General features: G+C 44.5%; 1 protein-coding gene across 3 annotated transcripts in view; it reads right to left on the bottom strand.

Annotated features, from left to right (window-relative positions):
- ATRN (attractin) overlaps positions 1–15518 on the bottom strand; it is a 160395-nt gene that overhangs the window by 24214 nt on the left and 120663 nt on the right. For 2 of the 3 annotated variants that reach the window (XM_083756248.1, XM_083756249.1), the window contains exon 26: positions 15045–15123. In XM_083756248.1, the coding sequence (XP_083612374.1) occupies positions 15045–15123 (79 nt within the window). Of the gene's footprint in view, positions 1–5038; positions 6242–15044; positions 15124–15518 lie in introns of those variants that run through there. The other variant, XM_083756250.1, reaches the window with a different exon arrangement.

Raw genomic sequence — 15518 nt, 5'->3', positions numbered from 1 at the left:
ACTGTACAGAAGTCAAAGTGTTCTTCACAGACATGCCCCAAACCACCTGAATTAAGCTCAGGGACCACAGTTTGGGAACCACCAGTCCAGCCCTGGCCCAGAGTTAGCGAACAACGTCCAGGTGTGAGACCTGGGACCTATTCTGGAGACTGCCTTGAACGATGCAACGATCATGCCAACAGAGCTTTACATAGTATAAAGAGAGGCAGTTTGCCCACAGGGATTTTTGACCTATACTCTACTGACAACCTGCCGTACAAGTGCCACTCAAGTGAACCCAAACTCATGTGCCAGACCTCCTGTTCCAGACTACTACTTAAAAAGATGCTCGGCAGATTGCAAAGTGAAGAAAGTGTGAAACAGATTGCAGGGTTGCTGCTGCAGTAATTGTGCCCTTCAGCTACCATAAAACGCTTTGTCTAATGGCTGTAAAATAAAACCAGAGCAAGCTGTCCTGATAAATATGTCCAAAATAAGAATCAAGCAGAACTCATTAACTCGGCAAGGAGTTGAATATTCACACAATCACTGAGCCCACCCAGGAGGTTATGTGGGTACAGCTACATGAATCTTGCACTTGCAATAGCTCTTGAAGCCTTCAAATCATGAGACAATACATGTTTGGCAAATGTGTTGGTTGTTGTTTTTTTTAAAAAAAATTGCTCAATTCATGCTGGAGGCCCTTGATCAGAATGGACAGTGATGAACCATTCACAAGCCCAGACACTGATTGTTCACCTCAATGGAGCACAAGAACAAGATTCAAGGATAAAAACAGTGGGGCAAAGGAATCTCACAGCAGTAAAATGCTAGGTGCAAGAGTTCCCTGTACTGCAGCACAGATGAAATAAAACAAGTGTGGACCTTACCTAGCCATCGATGGGAGACCAGAGACAGCCTCATGAAAGCCAGGCTGAGCTTTCCAAGAGCAAGATCTAATCGTGTTTTGAAACCAATATTCAGGCATTTAAAGGTCTCTAGGGAAAGACTGCATAACTTATGTGTTCTCTGTAGGTCCTACTGAAATGACCCATTAATCTAGAGTTACTCCTGAGTAGGTTAATAAATAACAGCGTTTTCCAGCTCAGAGTTTGTGATCAGCATCAGAACCATATTCACAAGTTCTTTCGCACACAAATCAGTTCCTGGTCTCCCCGCACCCCCAAGGTGTTCTTTATCAGCAATCCAATTTAGAGGGAAATGCATTTTGCTTGTCACTGCACAACTGGAAGTCAGAAATCCTTCCGATCTACTTTACCCAGTGGTCTACTAGCAGACCCTGCTTCTCCTTCTACCCATCCCTGCTGTCGGCGCAGAGGTGGGGATCACAGAAGTCATAGGACTAATCTATACTGGTAAGTTATAACGTTATAAATGTGTTATAAAAATGTGACACTAGCAGGTGCTGTACAGGATTCAATGGGAAATTGTATTGAGAGCTATATAGCTTTTCTTCTTAACTTTTTTTTTTTAAAAAGATCATTATATATCTACCCCTAGTTAAACAACACTTGGGAAGGGTGAAAGTTGGTCACTCGTGCTATAGGAAATCAAAATTAAAAGGTCATCCAGCTATGAGAATGATATGCAAAAGGAACACAACTAGTACACACACACACACACACCATTATCAAGAAGTAAGTTATAGACTTGTCCCATTATTGTGTACTTCTTGACAATTCTATGATTCTATGCTACCATGAATCCGTAACACCACCCCTTCTGGAAACTGTTTTACAAAGAAATAGCTTTGGCACGTATCAGCCTTGGGACTTGCTTAACTTCAAGAGGAACATCTATTTTTAAAGGAAGCAACACTCCTCCACCCAAAACACACACACACCCTGGTAACATTGCAGATCTCAATTGCTGCCAGTGAACCTTGGTTTAAGAAAACCCGACTGAGCAATACATCATCTTTACTGAAGAAATGTAACAAGAATGAAATATTATGCAATCAAGGATAAATCAATTTTAATGTTTTATCTTTACATTCATGAAATGGCGGCCTGCCAAAATGGAATTCTGAAACAAGCGAAGTTTTCAGTCATTAATGTTATTCTCCCTCAAAAAGATACTACGCTACTCCTCAGACCAAAATGCAGGATCTTCCATTCAACCTCCAGGCACAACACACAATTGTTATGGAATTCTTTTGTTCATGACAATAGAAACCTTTGATGAGGTATGACAGTAACAAGCAACAGTAATCTAAGACAGACAGGATGGTGGTGATATCAAAACCATTGAAATGTTGGAAGAGGGAGCAGACATTTTTGAATTTTTATTTTAAACCTTCACTAGTATTCTTTATAGCTATGAGAACGAGAGTAATGAAATCTGGGGCTTAAGGGCACGGGAACTGGAATAAAGAACACAGACAATTGGCTTTCTTCAGACATCGCACCAAACCTTGGTTAGAGAAATTTAACTTGGGTTTGTTTTGAAGTCTGAAATCATAAGCCGTGGTTCGTGACCAGCCAACAAACTAGAATCAGAAGCCATGCATGAACTGGGTTTGCAAACCATGGATTGAAGTGATGTCTAAACTGACAAACCATAATTATGGCCACTCCTGAATCTCTGGAGAAAAAGGTGCTCAGCTGATGTTGTATTAAAACCACACATGGTGCAATAAATCATGATTTGCCTGTATAGTGATACAAACCATGGCTTAAACTATGGTTGGACTATAGTTCTAAACTATGATTAGTGAAAGCTATGGTTCGTTGTGATGTCTGGATTGAACCAGCTTCTGTCTTTGTTGAAGCCTTAAGGAGAGCTATTATAAAATACATTATCAGTGGTAACTGACACCCTCCCCCCCAAAAAAAACTAATCGGGGGTGGAAAGGGGGAAGGAACGGGCTGGGGAAAGGGCAAAATGGGTCCATGCGAGGTTATGCACACTAAACCAATGCACGCAGGAGTCAGGAACATAACCCCCGCACAAATCAGTTGTTGCCTGAACAAACAAGACCAGGGGGGAGCCCTCATCCGTCCAACTACCACCTGCATCACTAAGACCACTAGAAGAAAAGGCACATCAGCCTTCCATACTGCTTAGACCCAGCTCTGCATGGCCTGCAGAATTACTATCTGACTACAAGCCATGATAGGGATGCGGGTGGCGCTGTGGGTTAAACCACAAACCTAGGACTTGCCGATCAGAAGGTCGGCGGTTCGAATCCCCGCGATGGGGTGAGCTCCCGTTGCTCGGTCCCTGCTCCTGCCCACCTAGCAGTTCGAAAGCACGTCAAAGTGCAAGTAGATAAATAGGTACCACTCCGGTGGGAAGGTAAACAGCATTTCCGAGCGCTGCTCTGGTTCGCCAGAAGTGGCTTAGTCATGCTGGTCACATGACCTGGAAGCTGTATGCCAGCTCCCTCGGCCAATAAAGTGAGATGAGCGCCGCAACCCCAGAGTCGGCCACAACTGGACCTAATGGTCAGGGGTCCCTTTACCTTACAAGCCATTATCCAGAAACCAAGATCAAGCCTTTGCCTCTTCATCATGGGTCCTTTGGGGAAAACCAACCACAGGCACTGGTTACCTAACACAAATCCATTCTCTGTGTTGTTTTGCCCCGTTCGTGGCAAGGGGTTTTCAACAGGAGATGTGAAGCAGCCACTTCTGAGCAGCATGCACCCCAGTCACATAAAATAAGCTATGATTTAACATAACTGGGAAAACATTTTCATTGCTGTAATCACCACGAACCCAAGTTCTCTTTACTGATCAGTTACTACCATGTCAGGTTGCATTAGTATCCATAGGAGGGGTTCCTTTTTGGGGGGGGGTGTATCCTGCCTCAATGTTCAACACTTTGCGCTAGCTTACACTGAACTGCATTTGACAGTGTATTGCCCATTCTCCCAATTTGGGAGATGTGCTTTTGAAGCTCGTCAAAATCCTTTTTTGCTTCTACGACCCTGAAAAACTCTGTTTCATCAGAAAACATGGACATGTACCCCCTTAGTTCACGGACCACACCTGCTGGGTTTCATGAAGCTCTGTCAAGACTGCCTGGGAGATAAACACTGGGGAGCAGAACAGTTATTCACCGAGGCAACATAAATGCTTAAACTATCACAAGAGAGGAGAGCCATGTTCTTTTGAAAATAAATTGGGCAGTAACACTTAGCCACAATTGCAAGCCACCATGTAAGACAACGAATAAATAATTATCTGGCAGTATTTTCATCATAGCCGAAAATTAAGTTTCCAGTTCCCTGGGGCAGCGATTGCATTAATGTTAGCTAATTAGGTTTGTAACCAACTTTGCAAGCCTGTGTGTGTGTGTGTGTGTGTGTGTGTGTGCGCGTGTGTGTGTTTAGGGGGGGGGGAGAAACAGAACTCAAATGCTGTTCAACAGGCATTTTCACACTTCAAATTATTACAAACACAGGACAAAGCTACTGGGAATTGATGTCATGTGAAAAGACAATACAAATGTATCTTCATCAGCCATGGATTAAATACATATTTTATCAGAACCAGGCCCCCAAACAAGGAAGACACAATGGATGACCTTTAGTATGCAGAATAAGCTGAAGGTTTGAGGCTTTAAAAAACGTAAGCGAGGTCTGCTGTAAATGCAAATTAAAAGCAGGGAAGAATACGATAACAAGGGGTACCCATCAGCTGAAAAGCTGGGAAATGTTCAATGTAATTACAAAAAGGCTATTATAACTCTCCAAGAGAATGAATTCCACCGCACCCATTACGGACCATTTTTTCCAGGAACAAACTGTTCGTTGATAGGGCAAGTCAAAAGCCCAAGCTTGTGGTTCTTCTGGGCAAGGATGGCCAAGCAAACGCTTCTTAGTCTGGATGTGACCCCTGAATCAATCTCGTCAGCCACCATGTCATATTTGACTGGTGGGCTAGGGGGACCTCAACAGTCCTGGCCCAGGAACCCAAATTACCAAAACCGAAGTTCAGTTTTGTTAAAAGCAAGACTCCTTTTCCCTTCAAAAGCCAAAGACAGAACTAGATATTGAAACTGAGGACCTCATGGGAAAGATCAGAAGCTGAAATCAATATAGAAAATTTATTTAAAATACCCAAGCAGAAAACCATTTTGCATGATGAAAAATGCAAGCATAATCCACAAAGAATATCAAAGTGGAAAAAGACTTATTATACACAACTGTAAGGAACAGTGTATGCAGGTAAAAATAGAATGTAATGATTACATGGGTAACAAAACAGAATATTCTGCCTTCTAGCTTAATGCTATTCAATCTAAAGATTTCACTCTTAAAACTTTACTTTGTCATTTTATCTGATACTTCCAATATTTCTGTTCAGTTGCAGTCAACAATTACAGCAAGCAAAACTTAGAAGTAATTTTTATTTACTTAATCTCTACTTTGATTTACCTTCCAGATCGCCCACTAGTCAATAGCAGTTAAAAGCTTTGCTTATATAGCAAATTAATCCTAAAAGTTAAGCAGAAGAAGAGGAGATGCTAAATCTGTGTTTCCAGGTAGGGGTTCAAAGGAACAAGTTTCTGCGGATTCCAGGAGGGGCAGAGAGATTAATCCAGGACCCAATGCATGGAAGAGAAAAAGATCAAAAAATAAAATAGTGTGGTTCAAACCTCACCAGGGAGTAAGCAAAAATAAAACAATAATTATTTATGTATAAAAACTACAGAAGCCAAATCTGTTCAGAATTGTTCATGAACCAAAGCCTGTGCCCCAAAAGGCAGATTCACAGAAAAAATTGCCACAAAACACTTCAAAAGTGGAAGGAGGGAGACGCTCAAAGCAGGAAACCCCTTCTTCTCGCAAAGAGAAAAGCAAAGGGAAAACTGGGCCACAAGAGGCCTAGAACAAGCAAAAATATATGATAGCAAAACGGGAGCTAAGCAATGAAATTAAGCGAGAAGAAAAAGTGAGCTCCAGCATGGAGCTGCAGTCTTTTTCCATCCCCACCCCTTGGCACCCCAATTTTTCTGCCTTCTTTTCTCACTGTTAATTCAGTCTCGCTTTGGTAAAAGGACAGGCCAGCAGAGAGGCACCTGCAGAAACAATCCTCCACCAGTTTTAGGTGATTAATGGCACGTTCTTGAGCCTTGTCAGAGTCCAGAGAAATTCACGAAGGCTGCTCAGGGCTGCTAGCCACATGGAAGAACCAAACTCGTATCTTCGTCAGACTGCAGCACTCTTGTCTCAGCTCGTCAGCATTTCTGCTTCCAACATCTCAGCATCCGAGTCGACAGAGACATTTTTGCCCTTAAGAAGAACATTGAGGCCTGATTAAACCATGAGCCAGAGTTTGCTTCCATCCTGCTCCATAGGTCTCCGCGTTCCTCATGCACGCCACTATCCACTCCCCGCCCCAAAGACCAGACGTCAATGTTTTTGATGTCTCTCTGTCAGGTTGACTGATATTTATTTATTTTTTAATTACTTGTATACAGCAAGCCTGCAGCTTAAGTGCATTTAACTTGTGCGCAATAAGCTTTACGTGCACGGCAAAAAATATTAAAAAGGGGGCAGGGTCCAGGAAAAATGACTTGGGAAATCCCACTCGCCACTGAACCCAATTGGGTTTTGACTATGCACAATCTCGGCTTTCAGGAACGATGTCCAGAATGTAACTCCCATCTAAGCTGCGGACCTACTGTTCCACTTTCCCTCCAAGGAGCTCCAGGTGGCTGTACATAGCTCTCCTCCTCCCAATTTTATCCTCGCAAGAACCCTGTAAGGTAGACTAGACTGAGAGAGGTCATCCCAGATGAGCTTCATGGGTAAGCGGGGACCTTCATTGGCTCCCAGTATGCACAACCCAGTAAGCACAACTCAGAGTGTTGGTGCTGACCTTGAAAGCCCTAAACAGCCTCAGTCTTGTATACCTGAAGGAGTGTCTCCACCCCCATCGTTCAGCCCGGACACTGAGGTGCAGCGCCGAGGGCCTTCTGGTGGTTCCATCGCTGCGAGAAGTGAGGTTACAGGGAACCAGGCAGAGGGCCTTCTTGGTAGCGGCACCTGCCCTGTGGAACGCCCTCCCAGCAGATGTTAAGGCAATAAGCAACTATTTTACTTTTAAAAGACAACTGAAGGCGGCCCTGTTTAGGGAAGTTTTTAATGTTGAATGCTGTACTGTGTTTTTAATATTCTGTTGGGAGCCGCCCAGAGTGGCTGGGGAAACCCAGCCAGATGGGCAGGGTATAAATAAGTTGTTGTTGTTGTTGTTACAGTCATACCTCGGGTCACAGATGCTTCAGGTTGCCTTTCAGGTTAAAAGGTAAACGGACCCCCAACCATTAGGTCCAGTCTTGACAGACTCTGGGGTTGCGGCGCTCCTCTCGCTTTATTGGCCAAGGGAGCCGGCATACAGCTTCCGGGTCATGTGGCCAGCATGACTAAGCTGCTTCTGGCGAACCAGAGCAGCGCATGGAAACGCCATATACCTTCCCACTGGAGCGGTATCTATTTATCTACTTGCACTTTGATGTGCTTTCGAACTGCTAGGTTGGCAGGAGCAGGGACCGAGCAACGGGAGCTCACCCCGTCACGGGAATTCGAACCGCCAACCTTCTGATCGGCAAGGCCTAGGCTCTGTGGTTTAACCCACAGCGCCACCCGCATCCAGTTTTACAGACACGCCAAAACCCGGAAGTACCGGAACAGGTTACGTCCGGGTTTCGTCGGTCGCGCATGCGCAGAAGTGCTAAATCACGCTTTGCACATGCACAGAAGTGCCGAGTCGCAACCCGCGCATAAGCAGACGCACTGCTGCGGGTTGCGAACATGCATCTAGCATGGATCATGTTCGCAACCCGAGCGTCCACTGTATTATTATATTTGAACCCTGGTCCTCCGAGTCACAGTCCAAAACCTGAACCACCACCCTGACTTCACAATGTGGCATGATGACATCACTGTGCGGGTTTCTCTGCTGCAGAAGCAGAGAAGCCCCTGCTCATGGGGGCAGAGGGACTGTGAGTGTTGACATTACAGGCTACAAGGAGAACCAACAGATGCAGGGATCCTCTTTTCAGAAGTTGCCTCAAGTTCCCCATATTTAGCATATTGACCATTTGACTTCACCAAATGGTCCTGGGGAAGGGTTACAAAAATGTCACAATTGGAACCAGTGCAACTTACATTAAAATTGTAAGATAAAACCAGAGAACCAACAGCAAACAACCAAAACAGCAGCACAGAACAGAAATGCAGGAAAAGGAAAGACATCCACTCAAGAAAAAGGGTTCGGTAAAATGGTGCGTCTTGGCCAACTGTCAAAAAGCACGCAATGGATGGTATAAAGACACATCTCACAGCATACCCTGGGGCTACCAAAGAGGAAGCTTCATTTTGAAGGGGGAAAGTAAGGCAGTAGGGCTAATAATGGTTCTTAACCTTCCTTGCCACCAAAGTTTCTTTCTGACTTGGATTAAAGTCTGAACCAAGACAGAAATCAGGGACCATGACACCTGCTGGTATTGAAAGTTAGCATTGTAAGTTCCTAAATGTTGCATCTGAAACCAAGCAATAATGGACATTAGTGCCATAATTAAAACAAACACTATATTTAGCCTTTTCTCTCAAACATAACCCAGAAAAAAGGGGAAGTGCCAAATCTCAGAGATATATAAATATATTTCAGTATATGTTTCAGTTGTGTCAATTTTTACTCATAAACCATTTTAGATTATTAATTGGAAGGTGGCAGATAAATATTTAAAATGAATGAAAGCAAATCTCTCTCTTTTCAGACTATCGATTGAGACTTGGATAAATGCCCTCCATCGTACCCTGCCCAAGCTGATTCACAATCCGAGGTTTAAGCCTTGGATTGTGGCTCACAGCTTGACTACAGGAATCCCAAAGGCATGTAAAAAAAGGGAAAGGAGGCTGAAAGGGAGCAAAAAATACATATTAAGACTTGGTTGTAGACAGATGTACTCTTTATGATGCCATTGCGGTTTTATTTCAAGCATTATTCTCCACCACCGCCTTCATGTTTCCTATCACTTTCCAAAAGTCATGTAATAAAAGGAGCAATTTTATCTGTCTTTCAGTATCATTCTGAGCCTCGAACAAGCATTCTTTCTTGTTTCCATTTCCTCCACCAGCAAAATACAGCGCCTGAAAGCCATTTCGTTACGGTGCTCAGTGGAGAGAGAGAAAAGGGTACGAATTTACGAACCACTCACTTCCCTTTAGTAGATCACTGTCACGCAGACTCTAATGCCGCCTTGCCAAGTTGCCCAAATGTTACTTCAGATAATATACTGATAGGTCTAAACCCCTGCCAAATGCTTTACAATATCCTACTCTCACTCAGTTATGAATAAATGCTCCCCATCACCACCGTATCCGGGCTAGGTTAAGTAGAGAGTTACATTGGATATATTAGGTTTCAGGATTGGCTTGGTTTTTAATTTGTGGAGGAAACATTGAAACAAATGTGCTTTACACTCATTGGGCAGATGCTCTTGGTTGTTCTCTTTTGAGCAATGGCCTGAGTAGTATGGAAATGGAGAATGGATTTTAATGGCACCTTGGAGAGCTCCCTGCAGGACTCAGGCTGGAGACTCCATTAAGAGCAGAGCTTAGATGTTGCTTCAGCAGCAGTCATCTTCTGCTGTTGTTTAGTCCTTTAGTCGTGTCCGACTCTTCGTGACCCCCTGGACCAGAGCACGCCAGGCACTCCTGTCTTCCCCTGCCTCCCGCAGTTTGGTCAAACTCATGCTGGTAGCTTCGAGATCACTGTCCAACCATCTCGTCCTCTGTCGCCCCTTCTCCTTGTGCCCTCCATCTTTCCCAACATCAGGGTCTTTTCCAGGGAGTCTTCTCTTCTCATGAGGTGGCCAAAGTCTTGGAGCCTCAGCTTCACGATCTGAGTCATCTTCCGAGCGAGCCTTAAATAGGAGCTGCAGTTCTTTCTCAGTTGCTAGCTCCACCTTCCGTGTCAAGAGTGTGAGAAGCTTTTTGCAGCTGTTCTCAACCTGTGGGTCCCCAGATGTTGTAGGACTACAACTCCCATCACCCCTGAGCTCTGGCCTTGCTAGCTAGGGGTGATGGGGAGTTGTAGTTCAACAACATCTGGGGACCCACAGGTTGAGAAAGGCTGGACTTTAACGTGACCCTGGCTGCTTAAGCACTTGCAGATTCCTGAAGAACATGGGAGACTGTGGCCCTGCTAGGACCACAGCTAGAGTCCTCTGCATCAGAGGAGGAAAGCAGGATTGCATGGTCATAACACTGGTTGCCACAGAGCTGGCAGGGACCACAAGCGTCATCTAGTCCAAACCCCTGCAATACAGGAATATTTTGCCCAGTGTGGGGCTCAAACCCACAACCTTCAGATTAAGAGCCCCATGATCTGCAGATGGAGTTGTCCCAGCTAACCTGAGAGTGAGCAAAATCTTCTGCTCTCAGTGTTTTGCATCATGTTCTACTGGCCAGGTACAAGAAATTATTGCAACTATAAATAATGTTTTAACAATATCCCCCCCCCAAAAAAGCATAACATTCTATATTTTTCTGCAGTATTCTTCAAGCTGTTAGAAATAGCACAAGCCTCAACAACCTTACTCAACATTCCTATCACACAGTCCTTCAACACTCCAGAGTTCTGGGCAAGCTCTGTTGCTTCCAAAACCAGCAAAAGTGAATTTCTACTTTCCCTGTTAGGTCATAGGGACCCCAAATGGGTCACTGACCTATCTTCCATATATGTATCCCTCTCCTAGGATACCAGCAACAATATAGGGGGCTTCTTAGATTTACTTGTTATTTATTACACAAAATTTCTACTCTGCTTGATGGCAAAAAACAAACCTCAAAGCGGATTGAAAAAAGATAAAACAATAAAATTGAGAAAAATTCGTAAACATGCTTTAAAACATACAAAATATAAAATACTTTCTAAGCATCTGGGTAGGCTTATCTAAATAGGAATGTTTTTGCCAGGCACCAAAAAGAGCACAGTGAAGTCTGCTTGATCTCAATAGGCAGGGAGATGGGAAAGGAATTAACTGAATTCAGCCATAGAAGCAGTTATGACCTCAGTAATCATTTTGGGGTTGAGCAGGGACAGCAGGTGACCTGATACACAACTCGGGTCAGAAAGAAGTCGCCACTGGACAGCAACTCTTCAACACTATTAAGTTATGAGGATCCCTTCCGTATAAAGTTTTAGGACAGTTTGTTAGAAATCAGACAAGTTGTCTATCACTTGAAATTAAAGCGTGCAAACCAAGTATGAGAAACCTAACTGTGAGAAAGATAAGATACCAGCTGATCCTCTCTGCAACTTTCAAAAAAAAAGTATGCCCAGAGGATAACTTCACACCAGTGACATTTTCCATTTAAGCCATCATTAAATGCCTCACTTGGCTCCAGGCAGAATGCGGTATTTCTCAGACTACATCCAACATAAACCCTGATTAACATTTTATTTAGGAAAAACTCCAGGAAGCCTTCACTTTGCTTTTTATACTCTTGTCAAGATGGGAAAGAGAAAAACAATGGCCATTTATCCCCAAAGTCTGTCTCCTGCTGCTGGTGCCCTGCTGCATCAGACCAAAAACCTATCTGGCCCATCATCCCATTTCCCACAGTGGTCCATAGAATGCCTCTGAGAAACCCACAAACAGGCCTTGAATGCTATAGCACTTCTCTGTTGGCCCCCTAGCAAGTGCAACTATTCAGGGGTATTCTGCCTTTGGATGTGGTATAGTACGGGCCCGCCTCAACTTTAAATTCTGCTTTGTATGTCTGTTTATCGTCTTTAAAAATTGTATCTGTTTTGAATCACTCTGTGCTCAGGTTCCAAACAACTCTCTCTGTGTGTGTATATATACATACATATATATGCAGGTTTTGGTGTCCTCGGGTGTCTTCCCGTGTAAAAGTTGGGGTGTCTAGGCGACGTTTCGACGAGGTCTCACTCGTCATCTTCAGGCTGGTGCTTTCGGCTTCTTGTTACTGGAACAGAGCGGGATCTCAATGTTTGAGTTCCTATAAATACTGTAGAGGGGGTGTGGTGTCTAGCCTCCAATGTTCTGGGCAGAGAGGAAGTTCCCAGGCTAGTGTGCCTTTTCTTCTTTTGTTCCTTAATTACTTGAGAGATACCTTGAGTGATTTCTTGAGTGATATCCTGAGTACCACTTAGGTGGGTCATTAGGTGTGGATTAGTTGCTAAAGTCTTTGTGTCTTGACCTCTTGAACTTTGTGAAGAGTTTTCCTGAGAAGATGGCTGTATTGCACTTAGTTGTGCTTTGGCTTGGCTTCGTGTATAGGGGCGAGCTGTGGTTTTGTGGCTTGTGTCAGCCAGATCTGTGTAGGGATTGCAGGGGGGTGCAGCATCCGGAGGTGCCACCATGGATTGGCTACTGGATGGTGTCAGTAATTCATCTGTGGAGAGGGTCTGGGTTTGGGTCTGGTGTGGTTGATTGGTGTTGGCGTTCTGTGTGCCTCTGGATCTGGTGTCAGTTTTTGTGGAGAGGGCTAATTTCCAGATGTCTGGCAAGCGGGATGTCTGGAAATTAGCCCTCTCCACAAAAACTGACACCAGATCCAGAGGCACACAGAACGCCAACACCAATCAACCACACCAGACCCAAACCCAGACCCTCTCCACAGATGAATTACTGACACCATCCAGTAGCCAATCCATGGTGGCACCTCCGGATGCTGCACCCCCCTGCAATCCCTACACAGATCTGGCTGACACAAGCCACAAAACCACAGCTCGCCCCTATACACGAAGCCAAGCCAAAGCACAACTAAGTGCAATACAGCCATCTTCTCAGGAAAACTCTTCACAAAGTTCAAGAGGTCAAGACACAAAGACTTTAGCAACTAATCCACACCTAATGACCCACCTAAGTGGTACTCAGGATATCACTCAAGAAATCACTCAAGGTATCTCTCAAGTAATTAAGGAACAAAAGAAGAAAAGGCACACTAGCCTGGGAACTTCCTCTCTGCCCAGAACATTGGAGGCTAGACACCACACCCCCTCTACAGTATTTATAGGAACTCAAACATTGAGATCCCGCTCTGTTCCAGTAACAAGAAGCCGAAAGCACCAGCCTGAAGATGACGAGTGAGACCTCGTCGAAACGTCGCCTAGACACCCCAACTTTTACACGGGAAGACACCCGAGGACACCAAAACCTGCATTCCTGTACCCGTGAAAATCTACGAAAGCATACATATATATATATATACACACACACCTCTGTGTTGCCCATTCACGATAACGGGTAATCTAAAAATGTTTGCAACCTTCCTTCCCACCATTTGGCCAAAGTGTTTTGAATAGGAACATCTAAGGTATAGGTTGACACTGTCAAATTCAGCCAATTTATTTCACAATTAAGTCCTCCATACTATACTTAAAAATACCCAAAGAATGGGCACAAACCTGTTGAGGTCTCTGAATTTTCAAAGTTAGGTTCCTGATTAAGGATGGGCATGGTTGCATGCAAGCCTTTGGAGCAGGACAGAGCAGATGACATAAGCACACAAATGTACAACTCCTAGGAGGAAATATATGTCCGTGCAAGAAGGACTTGCATATTTTAAACACTCAAGCTCCAGAGTAAATGTCACTGCTCATGTCAATATATGTTAGATGGACTAGATAGGGAAAGGTAGTCAAGCTCAGGAAAGAATAGTTTGCTCAATAAGGTGTATGCGTGGGCCTTTTCAAACTACTTATGGAAAACAAAATGACATCTCTTGGGCCTATAACAATTGTATTGCTTGCCTCACTGCTGAAATACCATTATTAACATTCTTTATGAGAAACCACTACTCCTCTTGCCTCTTATTTGAATCTCTTGGTGGCATTCAGCTAATTTTTACTTACAGCAGACCCACTGAAATAACTGGGCCTATCCAAGACATGTTCATCAATTTCAGTGGGTCTGCTGAATAAACTTACCCTGAAGTCTTCTGGCATGCACAGAGCCCTGGGAGGGGGAGGGCTCCATCTTACTTTCTGAGGGACCTCAGGGAAGGCAAGGATCTGTATTTTTAGTATTTCTAAATATTAGCACATCATAAAAGATCGGGGTGGTGAAGAATGACAAGGCACAAAGCACCATCAAGAACAAAGCAAATAACAACAGAAGAGACGGGCTGTCACATTGAGGAGAAGAAAAAGTGTTCAGGAGACATTTGAAAGTCAAAAGCGAGGGTGCCTACTAAATATCTATTGGACATGTATTTCACAGCAGGACCTAACCTCCAGTTGAGGCCAATGAGGGTTCTGTAACATGTGGAACATCTGTTCTCCTCCAAATGATTTCAGGGATTAATATGGGATTATAGGGTCTCAGGTAAGGGTTCAGGTAGTCCGTAAAAGTATACTGGGTCCAAGTTGTTCAGGGCTATGTATATCAGTGCAGTAACCTTCAGCCAGGCCCATTAGTATATGAGCAGCCAGCGCAGATATTTTAGCAAGTTGCTGGACCTCTGCTCCCATCAGTAGTCCAGCCATTGCATTCTGCACCAGCTGGGGCTTCCAGGTGAGGCGCAAGAGCAGGTTGCCATGGACTGTGGTGCATTAATGCTGGCTTGGGGGAGCAGAGAGAAGGGAGCCATGCTGCTTCCTGGCTGCCCCCAAATCCTGCAAACAGAATCACAGAATTGGAAGGGGATCCAAGGGTCATCTAGTCCAACCCCCTCCAATGCAGGATGAAACAAGATGAAACAATATCTGGTCTCTTCCACACACCCCACATGGTGCCAGGGAACTAGGAGGAAGAGGAGAAGGGTCAGACCCTCTTTTTTTCTTTTTTACATTTGCAGCAGGGTTTTTGCAAAAGCAATGTGCGTCGCACGCCATTTCTGCCTTCCACCGAGCTAACTCAAAAGGAGACAGATGCCTCTCTGCTGCCTTCTGCAGAACATAGGGAATTTCAAGAGGGCTTCCAGAGCCCTCGGTCAGTAAGCAAGACCTCTGGTTCAATTGTGTACTTGGCACCTCTTAGGAGAACGCATGCAAGAAGCAGACACAAAAGCTCACAGATCGTAGCAAGAAGGCAGTGATTCTGTCATTTTGACCCACCTCTCTCCGCCGCGACGCCCAGCAGCTCTGCTTAATCTTCCAAACCACGGCGGCCACAAGGAGCAGAGACAAGAAACAGCTGAAATGGAGGAAACAGGAAAAACAACAACAACACTTACTTCCTTTCGATTTGAGATGCAGGAGAATTCGACAGCTAGACCAACAAAAATAGCATTGCACTCTCATGAACTTCTGTCAACAGATACTAATGGCACATAAAGTGCTTGGCAACATTAAGATTCATGTCTCTGTCTTGTAAGGTGGTGCGCAGCAGGCATTTGGGCGGGGGGGGGGGGGGAGAGAGAAACAAGATGTGCCGCTGCGAAGGGTGAATGACAAAGCCAGAATGAGGCCATATCACCTGCCTTCACACTTGAGAACGTCAACATAATTCAATCAAGTTATCATTCAACGGTGATGACAGAAGACTCTGCTAATGCAGATCTCACTGTGACCCAGCAAGGGAAACCGAAC

This window comes from Podarcis gaigeae, assembly GCF_964106915.1.
Source record: "Podarcis gaigeae genome assembly, chromosome: 9".
NCBI classification, from domain to species: Eukaryota; Metazoa; Chordata; class Lepidosauria; order Squamata; family Lacertidae; genus Podarcis; species Podarcis gaigeae.
The sequence above is the reverse complement of the archived record's forward strand: the minus strand, read 5'-3'. Positions and strand labels throughout refer to the sequence as shown.